Here is a 21,491-nt window from a genome sequence, read left to right as displayed (position 1 = left end):
TTTGATCCCCTCCCAGCCTTCAGTGAAGTCTGTTCCTCTTCAGAGGATCTTAGGGATGTTAATGGGGGTGTGAGTGGGGAGCAGGGGAGGCGACTCTGTCCAATTCACATGCCTTTCTGAAAGCTCAGCTCTGACCTGCATTCTGTTGGCCACTAGTGAACAGTAGTTGCGAAATGGATTTCTGCCATCATACTTCCATGCACTTCATGTTCACAATTACACAGGTAGTCACTCACCAATGACGTACCATAGGGCTTAGGTGAAAAGTCAGTGACATACAAATTCAGATGTGTAAGTCCAGTAGACACACTCCCACAGAAGGTAGAAGAGTAAGTCCTGCCCTGCTATCTATAATCAAAACAGCTTCCACAACTGCCAGTCTTTCCTAACTGGGGCAGATTACATTAATCATTGTCTAGAAAAAAGCGCTGCACTTTTTGATTCCCATTCAGACCACAGAACGTCACTAAAGTGATGTTACAAGGAGTGCTGATAGTGAACAAGCAAGAAAAACATCAAAACCTAGAAAGACTTACTGCAAGCAGAAAACTCAGAGAAGAGAAGCACTCTCCATCAGCCAAGCAGGGGAACTTTCTGTCCCTACAAGTAATCTCAAGAATATTTTGGTATTGTATTGCAACATTTATATAGCGCTTACTACTCCTTTGCCTAATTGGATAGCACGCTAAACGGTATAGGGTCTGTGGTTGGATGTATGTTGATTTTTTTTGCTATGTGGGAAGTGTTATCATCGCATGTGTTGGAGGAGTCAGAATATCGAGGTTTTGCAGTGAATTAAAGTGCAAGTGAACAAAATGGAACTGAGGGTGATTAACTCAAAAAACATATCTATAAAACCTCTGGTGGAAACTTTTATCAAGCAGTTACAATGGTTTCTTAGTAGCATTATCAACAGTACTGCCACAGAAAAATGAACCTTTGTAGATGAATCTTTGGATGAGTTTTGGGATCAATGTAACCCAGTAGAAAAAAAGTGGATTTTAGAGGTTTTCCATGAGAATTTCCTTTATTTTTCCAATGTGACATATGTGGTTCAATAAGCTGCAACTGAATTGAGTAGAAATGGTTTGTAATTGGTCACAAGTAATTCCCATCAAGGAAAAGAATTTCTCACAGTAGACAATTTTACAACTGAAGTAAGTTTGTATATTCATCTATCAGTGCCTTATATCATTCCCTGACTGAAATAAAGATAGTGAAACATAATATACACTTGCCTCTTCCGACATAGTTTCAGTCATAATTACAGTCCATGGTTGTCCACCATTTTTTGGCCCCTTCTGGCAAATAGTCTGTCTAAATTTTTCGGTCCAAGTTTCGATCTCCTAGAAGGAAGAATATAGATCAATTGTATGTATTATTTTCATATATCACAAGCTTTACTAGAAGGTTTCTTGAAAATTAGGAGGTGTAAGGCATCATGGAAACAAGACAGAGATTGAGATCCCATTATATACTATGGGAACCATAATACGGCGGACATGATATCTGTCACGCAGTAACGGAGTATTCCATCTGCCAAGATATGAATCAGGCCCTAAAACGCAGTCAAGTTTACCTTCTTAAACTAAAGTCTGATTTAGATTTTGGCAGACGGGTTACTTGTCATGAACGTTGATGGATAATTTGTCTGCAGAAATATAAATCCCAATTTTTCCTATGGAATTTATGCTATGGTGGATGGGACATCTGTCACTGTTGTGACGGAGTAACCCATTCACCGAAATTTAAATCAGGCCCTAAGTCGTGCCTTTGTAATGTGCAGCATTTGCCAAATAGGGCCAAATGGTGTGCCGGGTGCAAACAGGGACACTGCACCATATTAGAAAAAATGCGCTGCCTCCAGGCCTGCAGCAAACTCATGCTCCCCTGTGGGCAGCCCATTCAACTGAAATGTGGAGTGGATGCAGAAAGACCCTCTGTGTTTCACATTGCAGGCAGCATGCTGTTGGCACCTTGAAGAGGGCAGAGAGCCCTTTGCAGGTGGATGCAATGAGTGACTGCACCCGCCTGCAGGGGAATGTCTGGGGGGGTTTACAGGGCCCCCTTTCTCCCTTCCAGGGGGCTGGTTGCCTTTTGGAGGCACCTGAACATGCACCATTTTTGTGGCACACTTTCAGGGCATCTATCTAGAAAATGGGGGAATGACCCATTACCCAGGGACCCGGGTAAACACAATATCCCCAAGGAGAAAATGCAGTCCTTGACTTCCACGGCACTTTACTATATATAGAGAGAGTGTAGTGGAAGGAACTAATCTTAACAATTAGATTGTTTTATTTGAGTATCAAGAAAGACAATTAAAATGACATAAAATATATACAGTCCTCCATTGTGGTGATGGCACAGTGCGAAGTGACACAATGAAAAAGGTGCACTGGTGCTACATATGTGACTGGAATAAATTGTAGTGTTGTCCTAGGATATCTATCCTTTTAGATATCCACATCCACATTTAACGGAGTTGGAAACCAGTCTGCAATTTTATGTTTTGATGGTGTTTCAACCCTATTGTAGGATAATCAATGCAGGGACATCATCAGGATGAAGATTAGCTATGTGGAGACGCCAGGAACTGGCATTGTAAATCACCCTTCGTGGTCCACATGAGGCCCAGAGGAAAGGGCATTACCGCTGTTAAAACAAGCGAGCGGGCAATCATTTTTCAAAAACAATTGAATCAATCGGGCAATTGGGCAATCAGACCCTGCAGTGTTAAGCAGAACCAGTGCCAATATTCATGCAGCTAAAAGGACCTTAGGGTTGAGTAACTGTGCAAGGAATTAAACAGCCGAGCCACGCAGTGTGTACAAAATCCAGGGCACCTCCAAAGGGCATTCTTGCCTCTCCATCTGCATCTACATTAGGTGGCAGGTGTAGAGGCAAAATGATTCCCTCGTTTGCAAGGGGCCACATTCCATGCAAATGAGGGAATACCCTCTAATGATAGCCCTGGCGCTACCTGTGAGCCATCACTGACAGTTTTACAGAAGGCGACGCACAAGCGTCTGTGGCCTATCCTGTAATACAGGGGCACACAAAGCCGGCACACATACCCATTGCGCCCTCAGGGCCCAATGTATAATACTGTCCCTGTGGTCTAACTCAGGTGAAAGCAGTACATTGCAAAAGAGTGAACATTAAGAGCCCAAGGAGCTTTCCCAAACTACTTATATCTAAATAGAAGCAGCACAAGGTGGTACTGGCAAACAGGGAAAGTGTGCCTTATTACAGTGAAGGCACAGCCTCTAAGCCAGCCGTGAACTTGTGCTGTCCTGGGAGATGTGCATTCAAGTGAAATATGGCGCAGCTGCTTCAAAGCCACTCCGTTTTTACTGTGTAGGTGGCAACCTATCTGCATTTTAAAGAGAGATTAGAGAGACTTTGCAGGTGGGTGCAGTCACTCACTGTATCTGGGGGGTACATGGAACCCCTTCATCACCCAATGGGCTGCCTCAAAAAGCACTTTGACAGTGCACCACCTTTTTGTGGCATGCTTTCAGTCCACCTCCTGACAGCTTCTTTGCCTTTGCGCCCGCCTCCATAATACGGCACAGACAAAGAAATAAATCGATTCCCTCATTTGCACAGGGCCACACGCCCATATAAATTAGGAAATGCCCTTTTCAGATAGTGCTGGCACTACCTGTGCAGAAGAGCTTTTGGTATGACAGAAGGGGTCACAGATGCTTATGCTGTCCCTTCTGCAATACAGAGTGCCCTGGGGGGAGGGGAGACAAAGCAGGAGGACATGCCTGGGCGACCCCAAGGCACTTTCTGTAATTCTGTGCCTGGTGTTTCTCACCAGGAAATTGCACAACTAAAAGTTGATGGGATTTGCAGATGTGAAACTGTGAGAAAGTAGCCTCTTTCTAGCATGGTTACCCCCACTTTTGGCCTGTTTGTGAGTGTGTGTCAGTGTGTTTTTACTGTCTCACTGGGATTCTGCTAGCCAGGACCCAAGTGCTCATAGTGAAAACCCTATTTGTCTGTGTGTTTTGCCTGTCTCACTGGGATCCTGCTAGCCAGGGCCCGAATGAGCACCCTCACAGTGTCAGTACTGGGCCTACAATGTCCCTGGCCCATTTGTAACCTCCAGGCAGCTGTTTTACCCGGAGGTCTCCAGAGTGTCCCCACACCTTGGAAAACAAGATGGCTAATGGCAGGGACACACTAGAGGAGCCCTGGGCACCACCCCTGGGGTGGTGATGGACAGGGGAGTGGTCACTCCCCTTTGTCCAGTTTCACGCCAGAGCAGGGGACAAGGGGTCCCTGAACCGGTGTAGAGACCCCTCCTGATAGGTGCCTACCTGGTAAGGTAGCCAATCACCCTCTCAGGGCTATTTTGGGTCCCTCCTGGGGGTTCCCCTTCAGATTCAGCTTGCAAGTTTCCACCAGGAATCCTCTGCAACGCCTCCTTCACCCTCTGACCACAGATCAACCACAGACTGCTCCAGGAACCGCTATAACTGCAACAAAGTATCCAGAAAGGCTACTGCGACTCTGCAACTTTAGCTCCAGCCAGCAACTGCAACAGTTTCCACGGTGTGCACGCTCTGGGGACTCCCTGTCTTCTCCCTGCACCAGAAGGACTGAATAATTCTCCTGTGGAGTGACAGAGTCACTTCCCTGCTCCAGCAGGCACCTTCTAAAATGACGTCTGGATCTCTGGGACTCCTCTCCTGGTGACGAGTGTGCCCCCTGGAACACAGGTGATGCACCTCTTCGACACAGACTGTCCTAAGTTCCAGCTGTTCAAATTTGGAGGAGTTAAGAGCTTGCCTTCTCCATTTGCGACAGTACCCCTGTGCACCCCGTCATCTCTACCTTCTGAGACCTCTGTGCACTATTTGCAAGAATCCTTCATGCACATCCTGGCCCAGGTCCGTCCCCAGCACTCTATCCTGCGGCGCTCAACTCGCTGAGTTGTTCTCTGGTGGCGTGGGACCTTCCTTTGTAGTGCTGCAGCAACCACAATTTGCACCTTCTTTGTCCCCATGTCCTGGGACCTCTGTGGGTGCTGCCTGGTCATCTGTGGCATCCCTCCAGTGTTGGGAGCCCCCTCTGCCTCCTCAGTCTGAGTTGAGGCCCCCAGATCCCTCCTGCGTCCAGGCAGTGCCATTTTGATGCAAACTGCAACATTGCTTGAACCAAGGCTTGTTGGACGAATCCAGTGCTGCAACTCGCCTGCATCCAGCATCTCCACGTGGAACATCCTTTGCATCATGCAGGAACCCGCAGCCATCTTCTTTGGTGCTCTTTTGCAGATTTCTTCCAACCGGAGAATCCTCTTTTGCACCATCTTCTAGGTTGGCAGGGGCTCCTGTCCTTCCCAGAATCTTCTGCGACTTCTGGACTTGATCTTCTCTCTTTACAGGTCTCCAGGTCCAGGAATCCACCATTTGTTGCTTTGCAGTCTTGCTTGGTTCTTGAAATATCTCTACTCCCACTTTCCCGGGCTCTGGGATGGGGTATTTTACTCACCTTTGTAGTTTTCTTACACTCCCAGTGACCCTCTACACACTACACTTGCCTAGGGGGGAACTTGTGATTCGCATTCCACTTTCTTAGTAATGGTTTGTGTTGCCCCTAGGCCTATTTCTTCCTATTGCATTCTATGGTATTTTCTACTGTTTGCACTATTCTGTGACTGTTTACATACCTGATTTTGTTCTCTAGTGTATATATTGTGTATAATACTTACCTCCAGAAGGAGCATTGCCTCTAAGATATTTTTGGCCTTGTGTCACTAAAATAAAGTACCTTTATTTTTGGTAACACTGAGTATTGTCTTTTATTGTGTATAAGTACTGTGTAACTATAATGGTATTGCAGGAGCTTTGCATGCCTCCTAGTTCAGCCTAAGCTACTCTGCTACAGCTACCTCTATCAGACTAAGCTGCTAGAACACTACTACATTTCAATAATAAGGGATAACTGGACCTGGTATAAGGTGTAAGTACCTAAGGTACCCACTACAAGCCAGGCCAGCCTCCTTCAGAAACCAGCTGTAAACCAGGAATTACTACAATAATAGGGTGCAGCTCAGTGTGCAACTCAGAATACCACAGTATGCCTGCTTCTGTATTTTGTGATACCCATGGAATTGGTAATGCTAGGAGTAGAAAATTCACAAAGATGTTTACGTACCACTTTGAGGGCCTAAATATTCTTTTAGATCACGTGATAAACTGCTATAGATTTGATATTTCATGAGCCAATTCCTTAAGGTTTTAAGGCAAGCTAATCTGTATAGTTCAGAACAGTATAGCCAGCTAGGTTTCTTTTTTAGCTCTACATCAGTAAGTAAAGCATGTTGAAGTATATTATTGTTGCTAGGTTTTATCTCTACCAATGCTTGGTAGGATTCAAAAGCTTTATATGATAGCCAGGGGTAGAAGTGCAGGTGATTGGAAGAGTGTTATTGGATGTCTTAAGGGTTTAAGTAAAGGTGGTAGGGTACTAATGGTAATGATTCTAACTATGTGTATGTAGCGATAATGGTAGTGGTACTAGTAGTAATGATGGTGGTGGTATGGGTACCCTGGACCAGCTGGAGTCGTTTGTGTGACTCGCGGTTCAGGCAGGAGCAGCTGCAAAAAGTTGATGGAGCTGGACACTACAGGGGGGCCCTTGGAAAAGCACTGCACAGGCAGGCTTAAAGGTACGTTTTGTGGGTCCCCTTGGGGTGTCAAGGTCATGGAACCCTAAGGGCACAGCTCGGTGAGCCAGGAACTGTGTGCAAAGGTGCCCTGGAAGCAGGAGGTAGGTCACTTTGAGGGTCGCTTGCAGGTCAGCACGGGCACTGTGGTGGGAGTTCTGGTTGGTTCCTGTAGTCCCTTGGCTGGGGCTTCCTCCTGGTCCTTTTTCAGTCTGGAAAGGACTATTCTTCTGGGTGTCTGGTGTGAGGTGACCAGTACCTAGGGCTATTGCACAGTCTGGCCACTGGAGGGTGCAGTGACAAGAAACTTGGCACAGTGGTAGGTTTTGTCCTCACAGTTTGACAGGTTAAGTTTGGTCCAGCTGAAATGTCCGGTTCCTTGGTCAGCAGTTGGTCAGTGACGTGGTCTTCACTGGGTCTTTGATTCCTTAGGGTGGCAGAGTGATGCCTTCACTCTGGAGGGAGATGTTTAGTGATTTTTGAAGAGTGGAGGTCTTCTGGAGGTTTGGAGAGTCCATACAATGCCCAAGCAACCTCTCAGGGGCGATTGTCGAGTCCTGGGTGCAAACAGCAGGGTTTGGTGCCTTTTCTTGGTTCAGCAAGACTTCAGTTCTCGAGCATTGGGTCTTCTTTATTGCTGGTCTTCTTTTGTCCAGGGAATCTGATTTCTTGGTCTAGGGGTACCCACTAAATACTGCATTTAGTGGGCATTTTAGGGGCTACCTAGTAATGACCAATGGGTCATCTACCTTACCTGGGCTACACCCACTAAGTGCCCACTTCCTGTGGGAAGAGGTCACTTCCCTATACCTGATTAGTTATTTTCTTTCCATGCAAGATGAAGGAAAATGAAGTGGAGAGGTCACCTCACATGCACACCTTAGGGGTAGTGCAAGCCCGGAATGACCACTCCTCCTTTCCTTTGTCTGGTTTTCCGCTGCTGCTCCTGCCAAAAGCGGGGGTTTGCAATAGGGGTAGCCATCTGCTGCTAGCAGCAGGCCTGGGGATCGAGTTTCAAAGGTGGTAAGCCCTTTGAAGCTCGCTAGCAGGGCAGTGCATATACCTGAGGGAGGGGTGATAGCACCTCCACCCAGGAAAGGCTTTGTTCTGAATCCCAGAGAGCAGGATCTCTCACCCCAGGGATTCAGACTCTTGTCCACAGGGTACATTTTGTAATAAATACAATACTCGCACCAGTTGGATTTATCATTCTGGGTTGTTTGATAGCAAACAACCCAGGGTTCAGGGTGGCCAACATGTAGCTGTGGAACTCATACTGACCAGTGTCCAGCACATGCACTAAAATGGCTGCCCTGTTCACTTACCATGTCCCAGGTTTGGCAAGGACACAGTAGGGGAATACTGTTCATGCCTCTATGCCTACACATACCATATAGGCCCTCATTCTGACCTTGGCGGGCGGCGGAGGCCGCCCGCCAAAGTCCCGCCGTCAGATTACCGTTCCGCGGTCGAAAGACCGCGGCGGTAATTCTGACTTTCCCGCTGGGCTGGCGGGCGGTCGCCTTCAGACCACCCGCCAGCCCAGCGGGAAAGAGGCTTCCACGATGAAGCCGGCTCGGAATCGAGCCGGCGGAGTGGAAGCTGTGCGACGGGTGCAGTTGCACCCGTCGCGTATTTCACTGTCTGCGCAGCAGACAGTGAAATACATGTAGAGGCCCTCTTACGGGGGCCCCTGCAATGCCCATGCCAGTGGCATGGGCACTGCAGGGGCCCCCAGGGGCCCCCAGGGCCCCGCGACCCCCCCTACCGCCATCCGGATCTCAGCGGTCCGACCGCCGGGATCTGGATGGCGGTAGGGGGGGTCAGAATCCCCGCGGCGGTGCAGCAAGCTGCGCCGCCACGGAGGATTGAATGGGGCGGCGGTACACTGGCGGGACCCCGCCAGTGGTGCCGGTCCGACCGCGGCTTTACCGCCGCGGTCGGAATCCCCATTGGAGCACCGCCGGCCTGTCGGCGGTGCTCCCGCGGTCTTCCGCCCTGGCGGTCAAAGACCGCCAGGGTCAGAATGACCACCATAGTGTACCCTGCCTTAGGGCTGGAAAGCCTGCCAGAGGGGTGATTTATCTATAGTACATGCAGTGTATGGTGGACAGGGCACACATGCTTTGTGCCATGTCGAGTTTGTCTTTCAAAACACTCAGCCTGCAATGGCAGTGCAGGGTGCTTCTGGATGCATGGTCCTAGAGGGTGGCACAATCGGTGCTACTGCTACTGCCCTTAGGGGCCTACACTTAGTACATCATGCCCTGGGTACCTAGGTAACATTTACTAGGGACTTATAATGGCAGCTAAAGGTGTTGCCAATTGTGCCAATACATCACAACAGTTTTAGGGAAAGAGATATGGCACAGGGAACCTGGTTTGCAGGGGCCCTGGGCACTAACAACTTTGAGGATACATCACATACCATGCAAAACGTGGGGGCTAACCATGACAAGAAAGAGGCCTTTTCTCATAGTGGTCATGACATGAACAGTGGTAATGTTTGTGGCAAATAGGGTAATGGGTAAGAAAATTGTGGTGGTAATCATCGTGGGAGTGATGGCAATGTTGGAGTTGGTAAAGATGGCACTAATGGTAACACTGGTAATGGGGGAGTAAGTGTGGCACTGATAATGGTTTTGCTGGTGGTAATGGTGGTGTTTGTAGTGGTGCTGGTTGTAGGAGGCTGGCCTGGCTTATAGTGGGTACCTGATGGTACTTACACCTTGTGCCAGGTCCAGTTATCCCTTATTAGTAGATTAGTAGTGTTCTAGCAGCCTAGGCTGATAGAGGTAGCTATAGCAGAGGAGCTTAGGCTGAACTAGGAGACATGAAAAGCTCCTACTATACCACTTATATCATATAGCACTATATCATAAGACTCACAATACTCAGTGTTACTAAAAATAAAGGTACATTATTTTAGTGACAATGTGCCAAAAATATCTCAAAGGATATACTCCCTTAGGAGGTAAGTAAAATACACAAAATATACACACAAACCAAAATCAGGTAAGTATACCGTTAGAAAAGTGGTGCAAACACTGTAGAATACAATAGAATAGCCATGCTCCAAGAAACCCACTTAACACTGACAGAGGGTAAGGCACTGCAGAAAAGATGGAGGGGTCAGGCGTACTATACCTCCTACTCGGCATACTCGAGAGGCACTCTGATTTGGATTCGAGCGGGAGTTCCCTTTCAAATGACAGATAGCTTTATAGACCCCGAATGGAGATTTGTGGCGGTCAAGAGCAGACCAAAGGGCAGGGAGCTAACCTTGATTAATGTATATGCTCCCAACACTGATCAGGGAGAATTCCTTACACGACTACCTAATTTACTAGCATCATACTTACAGTCCCCAGTGATACTGGGGGGGGACTTCAACTGCATGGGGAACCCTAACATAGACAGATCACACCCCCTCCTGCCTAACTCCCCCCTGGTGAGAACGGCGCGACAATTCACCACCTGCAAACTAATTGGGGCCTAACTGATGCCTGCCATAGAATGCACCCCACTTCAAGAGACTATTCCTTTTTCTCCCGTCTTCATGAACTACATGTGCGACTAGACGCTTTCCTCTGCTCATCTGATATACACTCACAAATCCTAGATACAGAATATCTGTCCCGCACAATTTTGGACCACAACCCTCTCTTACTGACTCTGAACTGGGGATCCATTGTTCCCCGTATCCCAACGTGGAGGCTCAAACCCAAACTAGTGGAGGATGCCCCCTTCCGAGCCGAACTCCGCCAAAGTATACTGCAATATTTCGAAGACAATGACGCAACTACTACTAATCCACTGGTAGAATGGGACGCCTTCAAAGTAGTAATGCGTGGGAAGTGCATAGCAGAGACAGTGGGAATACGCAGAACCTTATCAGGTGACACGGAACGAGCTGAGACTGAACTAAGAGAAATAGAGAAAGACAGACCTGGGAACCCCCACCTACAAACCTTAATGCAAGACCTTAGGTCCGAAGTGGCTCACTGCACTGAGCGCCTTAAATGCTTTGATTAAAAACTACCTCACCCGGGCACACAAAGAGAGAGATAGAGCGGGCAGACTCCTCGCGTGGGTGGTTTCACAATCTGATAGATCTCCCCCCATTATGAACCTGACATCGGAGACAGGGACCCACTTATTTGAACCAGAACAGATTAATGCCCAGTTTAGGACATTTTACGAGGGTGTATACAAAAAAAGACCTATGGGGTCATTACAACCCTGGCGGACGGTGTAAAAGGTGGGGTAATACCTCAAACAGGCCGGCGAAAAAAAAAAGGGAATTACGACCCTGGCGGTAACCGCCAACAAAGACAGCCACTTTAACACTTCGCCCGCCACGGCGGTACATACAAACAGCGTGGCGGTCACCGCCAACAGACAGGCGGGAGACAAAGTACCGCCCACACTATTACAACACACCAATCCGCCACCTTTTCCGGGGCGGATTCACCGTGGATAAAAACACGGCGGAAACAGCCTTTGCTATGGGAAAACGCTCACCTCAACACACTCCACGGTGAACGATGACTCCATGGAGCCGGAACTCCAAATACTACCTGCCATTGTCTTTCTGCTCCTGTACGAACAACAGCGACATAGGCGCAGAACATACCGGTGAGTACTGCATCTACGACACGGGGGGGGAAGTAAAAGTTAGGGGGACACCCACCAAACACCCCCACCCCCACCCTCGCATATTACAACATACACACCAATGCAGTCAAAAATATCTCATTAACAACCCACAATCCCCCCGGAAGAATGCAAAGACAAAGCGAGATCCGTTCAAATATTGTAATGTGCCAATATACATGTCATATAAAAATATACTGAATCATATCTCGAAATCTGTCATATTTATATATACAATACAAGAAGTAGTGCAGATATGCACACAACAATGTCCGTGCACCAACAGTCCAAAAATGCATGGGCGAGGCCCACAATAGATACCTGACCAAAATCAGAGAGAACACTGCCGGGGCATCAGATTGAAACACTACAGGCACCTCAGGGGGAAGGGAAGGGGGGGCACCTCAGCCACATGACTGCAAAGCCAGATCCACGACGGGGCTCCATGCCCATTGATGTATCCTGGGGAGTGCAAAGCCACAGTCTCTCAAGTCTTTACAGTGGGTGGGTTGCCCACTGGACCATCCTGGGGTGTGCAAAGCCACAGTCTCTCAAGTCTCTTCAGTGGGTGGCTTGCCCACTGTACCATCCTGGGGAGTGCAAAGCCACAGTCTCTCAAGTCTCTACAGTGGGTGGCTTGCCCACTGTGCCATCCTGGGGAGTGCAAAGCCACAGTCTCTCAAGTATTTACAGTGGGTGGGTTGCCCACTGGACCATCCTGGGGAGTGCAAAGCCACAGTCTCTCAAGTCTCTACAGTGGGTTGCTTGCCCACTGTTTTATCCTGGGGAGGGCAAAACCACATTGACGCAAGTAGATGCAGTTCTCAACTGGTACTGGGTGGGACTGGTGGCCAGACTGGATGAGTCTCCCAGTGAAAGTTCCTGTCCTGTCACTGTCCCAGCTGCACATGGGAGAAGGATGCCTGATGTGGTGGCCTATTCATACCCACACGGTGTTTGCCCTGATCAGCGGTCTTCACCATGGCGGTCTTGGCCTTGTTCAGCGGTGCTTTGCCATGGCTGGCTATGGACTGTTCAGCGGTGCTTTGCCATGGCGGTCTTGGCCTTGTTCAGTGGTGCTTTGCCATGGCTGGCTATGGACTGTTCAGCGGTCTTCACCATGGCGGTCTTGGCCTTGTTCAGCGGTTCTTTGCCATGGCTGGCTATGGACTGTTCAGCGGTGCTTTGCCATGGCGGTTTTGGCCTTGTTCAGTGGTGCTTTGCCATGGCTGCTATGGACTGTTCAGCGGTGCTTTGCCATGGCGGTCTTGGCCTTGTTCAGCGGTGCTTTGCCATGGCTGGCTATGGACTGTTCAGCGGTCTTCACCATGGCGGTCTTGGCCTTGTTGAGCGGTGCTTTGCCATGGCGGTCTTGGCCTTGTTCAGCGGCGCTTTGCCTTTGGACTGTTCAGCGGTCTTCACCATGGCGGTCTTGGCCTTGTTCAGCAGTGCTTTGCCATGGCTGGCTATGGACTGTTCAGCGGTGCTTTGCCATGGCGGTCTTGGCCTTGTTCAGCTGTGCTTTGCCATGGCTGCTATGGACTGTTCAGCAGTGCTTTGCCATGGCGGTCTTGGCCTTGTTCAGCGGTGCTTTGCCATGGCTGGCTATGGACTGTTCAGCGGTCTTCACCATGGCGGTCTTGGCCTTGTTCAGCGGTGCTTTGCCATGGCGGTCTTGGCCTTGTTCAGCGGCGCTTTGCCATGGCTGGCTATGGACTGTTCAGCGGTCTTCACCATGGCGGTCTTGGCCTTGTTCAGCGGTGCTTTGCCATGGCTGGCTATGGACTGTTCAGCGGTGCTTTGCCATGGCGGTCTTGGCCTTGTTCAGCGGTGCTTTGCCATGGCTACTATGGACTGTTCAGCGGTGCTTTGCCATGGCGGTCTTGGCCTTGTTCAGCGGTGCTTTGCCATGGCTGGCTATGGACTGTTCAGCAGTCTTCACCATGGCGGTCTTGGCCTTGTTCAGCAGTGCTTTGCCATGGCGGTCTTGGCCTTGTTCAGCGGTGCTTTGCCATGGCTGGCTATGGACTGTTCAGCGGTCTTCACCATGGCGGTCTTGGCCTTGTTCAGCGGTGCTTTGCCATGGCTGGGTATGGACTGTTCAGAGGTCTCCACCATGGCGGTCTTGGCCTTGTTCAGCGGTGCTTTGCCATGGCTGGCTATGGACTGTTCAGCGGTGCTTTGCCATGGCGGTCTTGGCCTTGTTCAGCGGTGCTTTGCCATGGCTGGCTATGGACTGTTCATCGGTAGCCTGAGATGGCGGTTCAGATACTGACATTGGTGTGTGGCATGACGAACTCCACACTGGACATTGGGGTGTGGCATGACGAACTCCACACTGGACATTAGGGGGTGGCATGACGAACTCCACACTGGGCATTGGGGTGTGGCATGACGTTCCATCATCGCCCAGCGGGGCTTTGGGATCCTGGTCCCTCCTGGGCACTGACTCTGGCGGTGGTCTCCTGACAAGTGACGATACTGGGGCCCTCCTGGGCACTGACTCTGGCGGTGGTCTCCTGACCAGTAACGATACTTGGGCCCTCCTGGGCACTGACTCTGGCGGTGGTCTCCTGACCAGTAACGACGGTGCTGGTGGTTGTGTCTGGACTGCCGGAAATGATGGCGCACTTCTCCGCTGTGACACTCACAACAGGCTGGGCAGACTTCCTCGGAACCTTCCCCACCTTCTTTGGAGTTACAGCTGACTCACCAATCGCCTTCGATCTCATTTCACTTGTTGTCCCACCAGGAGTCTTGACACGGTCCCGTCGTCCACTCTCCAATTTCGGTGCCTTTATAGGGGGTGGGCTGACAGTGCCTTGGCTCCGGGTCCTACTGCCTGCCCTGGTGTCCAAAAACCTGGAACACGCACCACTGGTACAGGAGGCTTTTTGGCTGAGGCGCTACGACGGGACTGATGAACTGGAGGGGGGGGCAAACAGGTCAATTTGACAGAGGGACAGTTTCTGACGGACACTGGGATGGGTAGTTGGAGGGGGTCTGGGAGTGGAGGTAGAGGAGGTGGTTGTAGGAGGTGTCACTTTAGGTGTTTTGGGTGCAGGTGCAGGTACTGGAGGTGTCACTTTAGGTGTTTTGGGTGCAGGTGCAGGTACTGGAGGCTGTCGTGAGGTGGATGGATGTTGGGTGAGTGATTGCTGGCGTTTGTGTACTTTGGGAGGGGGCGTCACAGACACACTGGGAGAGGACACAGGGGACGTGTAAATGGCAGTGGAGGTGGTGAGTGCAGGTGAGCGGCTTGTGGTGCTGGGTGTTCTGGTGCGAGTCTTAGTGCCTGTAGATGTGGTGCATGCAGGTGTGTGTGTAGACGAGACTGGGAGGGAGGAGGGAGAAGAGGAGGAGGGGGACACAGTGGAGACAGTGGATGTTGCTGGGTCTGTATGGGTGTGATGCTTGTGTGAGTGCCTGTGGTGTGTGTGGTGCCTATGTTTGCTTGAGCTACTTGTGTGTGTTGACTTGTGTGCCTGCTGGTCTGTGGGTGTGCTTGGGATGGGCTGGGGTACAGGGGATTGGGTCTGGGTGGAGGAGGTTGGAGGGGGGAGGCTGGACACTGGGACAATGGCTGCTATCAGTGCTGAAGCCAGAGATTGCCAGCCTGACCAGAATGAATGCCTTCCAGGAATGCATTACCGTGTTTCAACTCTCGTTCTACACCCTGGATGGCATTCACAATGGTAGACTGCCCAACAGTGAGTGACCTGAGGAGGTCAATGGCCTCCTCACTGAGGGCAGCAGGGGTGACTGGGGCAGGGCCTGAGGTGCCTGGGGCGAAGGTGAAGCCCACCCTCCTGGGTGAGCGGGCACGGGACACACGCTGAGGGGCTGCTGGGAGGGCGGTGCTGGTAGGGGAGGTGGCGGCTGTACCTGTAGAAGTGGGGCGCACAGATGGTGCCGCCACCACAGGGGAGCTCCCATCGGCGGACGAGTCCGTGTCACTGGATGGTGATCAGGTGGCCGACGTGAAGCTCCCCTCGCCCTCTGTCCCACTGGTGAATTCAGAGTCTGTGGTGTGGCCCTCCATGGCCATGTGGGATGCAGCTCCCTCGTGCTCCTGTGCCACTGTACCTCCGCCTGTTGATGCTGATGTACAAAAGGACAGGGAGAGCAGGAAAAGGGGGGAGACAGAAGAAAGAGAGTTTTAGTGCATGGCATACCGCTACCGTTGGCGGACAAGACAGACGCAGCAGCCCCATGCATTACGCCGTGCTCCTGACCTCTGCACATGCTATTTCTGGGAAATGGCCTACATGGCAATGGTAGTAATCTGCCCACATGGATGGCAAAGGGGCAACTATACATCAACCTCCCTCTGTTTTGAGCTGGGGTAGAGTGCCACATGGCCTACATAACGGAGGGGCATTGCCTACCTAACTCGCCCTGGCCTAGGGACACCCACAACCCACCACAGCCACCCAGACACCTCCACTGCACGCAAAGTCCATATGATGAGGTAGTACTCACCCCCTTGTGTCTGCTGTGATGTCCTTAAGCGCCCATCCAACTCCAGGTACGCCACCGCCAGGATCCGGAACATCAGGGGGGTCATGGTGCGACGGGCACCCCTCCCACGTTGGGAGGCCATCCCCAGCTGAGCCTCTGCCGTCTTCTTGCTGCAGCGGCGAATGTCCTCCCATCTCTTACGGCAGTGGGTGCCCCGTCTCTGGTGGGCCCCCAGGGTCCGGACTTCCTTGGCGATGGCACGCCAAATGTCCCTCTTCTGGTGGGCGCTGACCTACATGACATGCACAAGGAAAGAGGACAGTCATTACCTACTGCACCGTCGTTGTGATTGGCCCCCTCCCAACTCTATCCCTGTGTCCCATTCATCCCCATGCATAACTGTTCTATGTACTTTGTCCCCTTCCCTCATCCACCCAGCCCTCTCCACCCAAGCATAGCCCATCCAACGTGCTCCCTGTGTACTAACCTGTTGGTCTGGAGGACCGTAGAGTAGCGTTTACTGGGGGAGGACCCCATCCAAAAGTTTCTCCAACTCCTGTGCAGTGAAGGCAGGGGCCCTTTCCCCAGACGCAGCAGCCATCGTCGCTTCCAGACCGAGGTCACAGCAGCACTAGCAGTGTGGGTCCTCTCCTGTTGAAGGTCAGGTATCTAGTGATTGAAGAGATGGAAAATGGTGGTGACGTCCGCGGCGGTGCGCATCATCACCGGCGGCGCACCTGTTCATTGGCTCCTGGGAACCTTAGGGTCCAATGTTAACCAATGCATCATTGCGCCGCGCTCTACGACCGCCTACCGCGACGGTGTCCAACGCCAGCGCAGTTACCCCACAATCCCATTGTCCCAGTTTAGAGGTCAGGCAGCTGCCATTTCAGGGGCCCACATGGCTTCAATTACTACTGCGTCACACATACCGAGGCCTACACTCAAAACCTTTCCCGGATGGGTTAATTGTCTGTTGTAGTCTTGTGTGTGACTGTAGGAACATACCTGGAGGAATGCTGACAGTTTCTTCGCTGTTGTCCTTCTTAGGCACCGTCAGTTGGGACATATTGGAAGATGGCGGAATCCGCCGGTGTACCGACCGCTGGTGGACCTGTTGACAATGGAAGAGCGACATGTCATCGTGACCTACTGGTTTGATCGTGCCACAATTCAGGAACTATGTACCCAGTTGGAGCCAGACCTGATGTCACCAATCCGCCATCCAACTGGAATCCCCCCTGACGTGCAGGTGCTGTCAGTGCTGCATTTCCTTGCAAGTGGGTCTTTTCAGACAACAGTGGCCATGGCATCAGGGATGTCCCAGCCTATGTTTTCCAACGTGTTGTCCAGAGTGTTGTCTTCCCTGCTGAAACACGTAAGGAGATACATCATTTTCCCTGAGGTGGAGGATTTGCCTACAGTGAAAGGTGATTTCTATGCACTTGGACATATCCCCAACATCATAGGTGCCATTGATGGGACCCATGTAGCTCTGGTCCCCCCGCAGGAATGAACAGGTGTACAGGAACAGGAAGAGTTATCATTCAATGAATGTCCAGATGGTCTGTTTGGCAGACCAGTACATCTCGCAGGTAAATGCTATGTTCCCTGGCTCTGTGCATGACGCCTACATCCTGCGGAATAGCAGCATCCCTGATATGATGGGTCAACTCCAGAGGCACCGTGTATGGCTATTGGGGGACTCTGGTTACCCCAACCTGTCCTGGCTATTGACCCCAGTGAGGAATCCCAGGACCAGGGCAGAGGAACGGTACAATGAGGCCCATGGGAGGACTAGGAGGGTGATTGAGCGGACCTTCGGCCTCCTTAAGGCCAGGTTCAGGTGCCTCCATATGACTGGTGGATCCCTATTCTACTCACCAAAGAAGGTGTGCGACATCATCATCGCCTGCTCCATGCTCCATAATTTGGCATTGCGACGCCAGGTGCCTTTTCTGCAGGAGGATGATCCAGATGACGGTGTTGTTGCAGCGGGGAGCCTGTGGAGCCTGTGGACAGTGATGAGGAGGAAGCTGATGAAGATGAAAATGACAACAGGGAGTCAGTCATACAGCAATATTTTCAGTGAGACACAGGTGAGTACATTTTCATGTTTCACATATTATTAACTTTCACACGTCTACCTCTATCCTGTACCTACATTTCACTCCCTATTTGTTAACTGAGTTGTCCCCTTCCATTTCAGTGTCACTATTGTGGTAACCTACGTGTCAACAGCTTGCACCCTTGAAAGGCTTGTGATGTGTGACATTGGTATGTTGGCCTTCCAATGGGTAACCTTTTTTAACACTGTCATTGACAATACAAAGTTCACAATCATTGACTGACTCCAGTTTTATTAGTGTTTCAAGGGTGTTTATTCAATGAAGGGGGGTTGTGAAATGGGGATGGGTGATGGTGGAGGAATGTCCATGGCAGAATCCAGTCTATTAGTCTCACAGGTACATTGCACATCTGGCCATTGGAAGTGGACCTGGGGCAGTTCCGATTTGGATAGGGTAACAAAGTGGGACAGTGGGAGGACGATCAGGGTGGTCTTATTTCCTGGCGGGGGTCTTGCCATCTTGCTCTGTCCTGTTCCTGGATCTCAGGGCCCGCTTGCGTGGTGGTGGTCCGTCTGCAGGGGATGGGGTGCTGGTGTGTTGGTCCTGTGGCGGTGCCTCCTGTCCACTAGCGCCGGCGGAGGTGGTGGGCATTTCATCGTGGTGGCTAGTGTCAGGGGCCCCTTGGAGTGCCACGGTGTCCCTCAAGGTCTTTTGAATGTCCGTCAGCACCCCTACAATGGTGCCCAGGGCGGAGCCGATGGTCCTGAGCTCCTACCTGAACCCCAAATACTGTTCCTCCTGCAGACGCAGGGTCTCCTGCAACTTGGCCAGTACCGTTGCCATCGTCTCCTGGGAGTGGTGGTATGCTTCCATGATGGAGGAGAGGGCCTCGTTGAGAGTAGGTTCCCTTGGCCTGTCCTCCCTCTGTCACACAGCAGCCCTCCCAGTTCCCCTGTGTTCCTGTGCCTCCATCCCCTGGACCGTGTGCCCACTACCACTGCCCCCAGGTCCCTGTTGTTGTTGGGGTAGTGGGTTCGCCTGGGTGCCCTGTAGTGGTGGACACAACGCTGATTGACCTGTCATGGGTAGGGAGGTTTGGGCCCGCTGGGTGGGTGCTGTGCTGGTGTTCCCAGAGGGTGGCAGTTCGGTGTTGGGCTGTGGCTGGGCAAGGGGAACCGACTGTCCTGAGGCCCACGATGGTCCGGGCTGGTCATCAAGATCTAGTGGGGCAGAGCTGCTGTCGTCACTGTGGGCCTCTTCTGGGGGTTGAGTGGTGTTGTCTGGACCCTCTGGTGTGGTGACGTTCCTTCGGGTTCCTGCGGGGGTATGAGTACATGATTATTGCATGTGTGTGTTTCATGATGTGCAATGTTTGGGTGTGCGTGTACCCCAGTGCAGGCATTCCTGTGTGGGGGCTTGTGTGGTGATAGTTGGGGGGTGTTGTGGGTCTGTGCAGTGGACATGCTTTAGTGATGGGTATCCATGCTTAGTTAGGTCATGCAGGTTTTGGGGTTGGGATGGGTGGTTGGTGTCATGGGTAGATAGGTGATGTTTTGGAGTGATAGGGGAGGGTGTGAGGGTGGGGGTGCCTGATAGCACGCAGGTAGGGTGGGGGATTTGATAGTTGAAATTTGACTTACCAGTGTCCGTTCATCCAACGACTCCTGCGAGGCCCTCAGGATGCAAGATGGACAAGACTTGCTCCTCCCATGTTGTTAGTTGTGGGGGAGGAGGTGGGTGTCCGCCGCCAGTCCGCTGTACCGCGATGTGGTGCCTGGTTACCGTGGAACGCACCTTCCCCCGTAAGTCATTCCACCTCTTCCTGATGTCCTCCCTATTTCTTGGGTGCTGTCCCACAGCGTTGACCCTGTCGACTATTCTTTGCCATAGCTCCATCTTCCTGGCTATTGATGTGTGCTGTACCTGTGAGCCAAATAGCTGTGGCTCTACCCGGACTATTTCCTCGACCATGACCCTGAGCTCCTCCTCGGAGAAGCGGGGGTGTCTTTGGCGTGCCATGGGGTGGTGTGTGTGATGTGTGGGGTGGTGTATGTGTTGATGAGTGTAGTGAGTGTAGTGGTATGTGGTGTTTTGTTTGTGGGTGTTGTGTGGGTGATGGTGTAGTGTGCCTCTGTGTGATGGGGTTCTCTATTCTGTGCTGTCTCTCTCTGGCCTTCTCTCAGAAATTCTGGTCGTAGGGGTTTGTGTGTGATGTGGGTGTGTGTTTTATATTGTAATGGGTGTGTGGGAGTGGTGTGTGTATGTGTATCAGGTGTGTGTATTTCGAAATGTCCAATGTGGCTGTGTTTTGTAAGTGTGGGTGTATTTTGAGCGCAGCGGTGTGTACCGCCAATAAAATACCGCGGTTGAAAGACCGCCACGTGGATTTTTGGGTCGTAATAGCATGGGCGTGTTTCTGTTGACGTGGAGGTGGAGGATTTGTTTCCGCATGTATCTCGCTGACCTTTGGTGTGGCGGACTTGTGTGGGTGTCTGAATTTTGGCGGATTCCGAGATGTGTGTCATAATAGCTGTGGCGGTATACCGCGGCCGCGGCGTTGTATTGGTGGTCTTCTGCACGGTGGTAAGCGCCTTATACTGCCAAGGTCGTAATGACCACCTTAATCTTAATAGAGAACACGCTGTAGACTATCTAACGGAATTACACTTAAAATCCCTGGAACCTGAATTCACAGAACCATTAGAAGGGAACGTCAGACTAGCGAAATTAATGAGGCCATGAAAGGAATGGGCAGAGGAAAATCGCTTGGCACAGGCGGCTTCTCTTTAAAGTTTTATATTACCTTCGGAGATATCCTTTCTCCGAGATAAGAACGTATATATAAAATTGCTAGGGACCAGGGCCTACTACCGGAATCCTCCCGCGAGGCAGTCATAGTCCCCCTTCTCAAACCCGGCAAGGACCCAACAAGGGTGGGAGCTTATAGACCCCTCTCCATGTTGAACCTTGACTATAAAATCCTTAGCAAGATCCTGGCATCCAGACTCCTCCCACTGATGCCCTCCCTGATACACCCAGACCAGGCAGGTTTCATACTGGGACGAAATACAGCTGGGAATATCCGTAGATGAATAGCTATCATGAGAGACATGGCTCCCAACGCCATGACATCGGGTATCCTAGCAGTAGATATAGAAAAAGCTTTTGATAGCCTAGATTGGGACTTCCTCTATACAGTCATGCCCAAACTCGGAATTGGACCCGAATACATCACCTGGGGGAGTTACTCTATACTTACCCCTCCGCCAGAGTCCGCTCAGGGCACACAATATCCAACAAGTATAGAGTTGAACGTGGAACGAGACAGGGTTGCCCCCTCTGTCCCCTACTGTTTGCCCTGGCAATGGAACCACTGGCCGCTGCGGCTAGAGCAGGAGAGGGTGGACCGGGTATACTGGTGAGGGGAGAGAGACACCATATAGCCCTTTATGCAGACGACCTCTTAATATTTAAGGAAGATATCAAAAGAGACCTACCACTAGTGCATCAAATGCTTTCCAGCTTTGAAAGCCACTCTGGATTAAGGGTGAATTGGGATAAAACAGGTTTACTCCCACTCAAAGAACAGCAGCTACCACCCCTGAACCTAGGATTGGTTAGAT

General features: G+C 51.1%; 1 protein-coding gene across 9 annotated transcripts in view; it reads right to left on the bottom strand.

Annotated features, from left to right (window-relative positions):
* The window catches only part of LOC138285004 (uncharacterized), a 267,259-nt gene that overhangs the window by 20,906 nt on the left and 224,862 nt on the right, over positions 1-21,491 (bottom strand). For 8 of the 9 annotated variants that reach the window (XM_069224411.1, XM_069224407.1, XM_069224413.1 and 5 more), the window contains one exon: positions 1,239-1,346. The exons of the other annotated variant lie outside the window; for it this stretch is intronic. In XM_069224411.1, the coding sequence (XP_069080512.1) occupies positions 1,239-1,346 (108 nt within the window). The remainder of the gene's footprint in view (positions 1-1,238; positions 1,347-21,491) is intronic. 9 annotated transcript variants of the gene reach the window in all.

This window comes from Pleurodeles waltl, chromosome 3_1 (genome assembly GCF_031143425.1).
Source record: "Pleurodeles waltl isolate 20211129_DDA chromosome 3_1, aPleWal1.hap1.20221129, whole genome shotgun sequence".
In the NCBI taxonomy this organism is placed as follows: Eukaryota; Metazoa; Chordata; class Amphibia; order Caudata; family Salamandridae; genus Pleurodeles; species Pleurodeles waltl.
The sequence above is the reverse complement of the archived record's forward strand: the minus strand, read 5'-3'. Positions and strand labels throughout refer to the sequence as shown.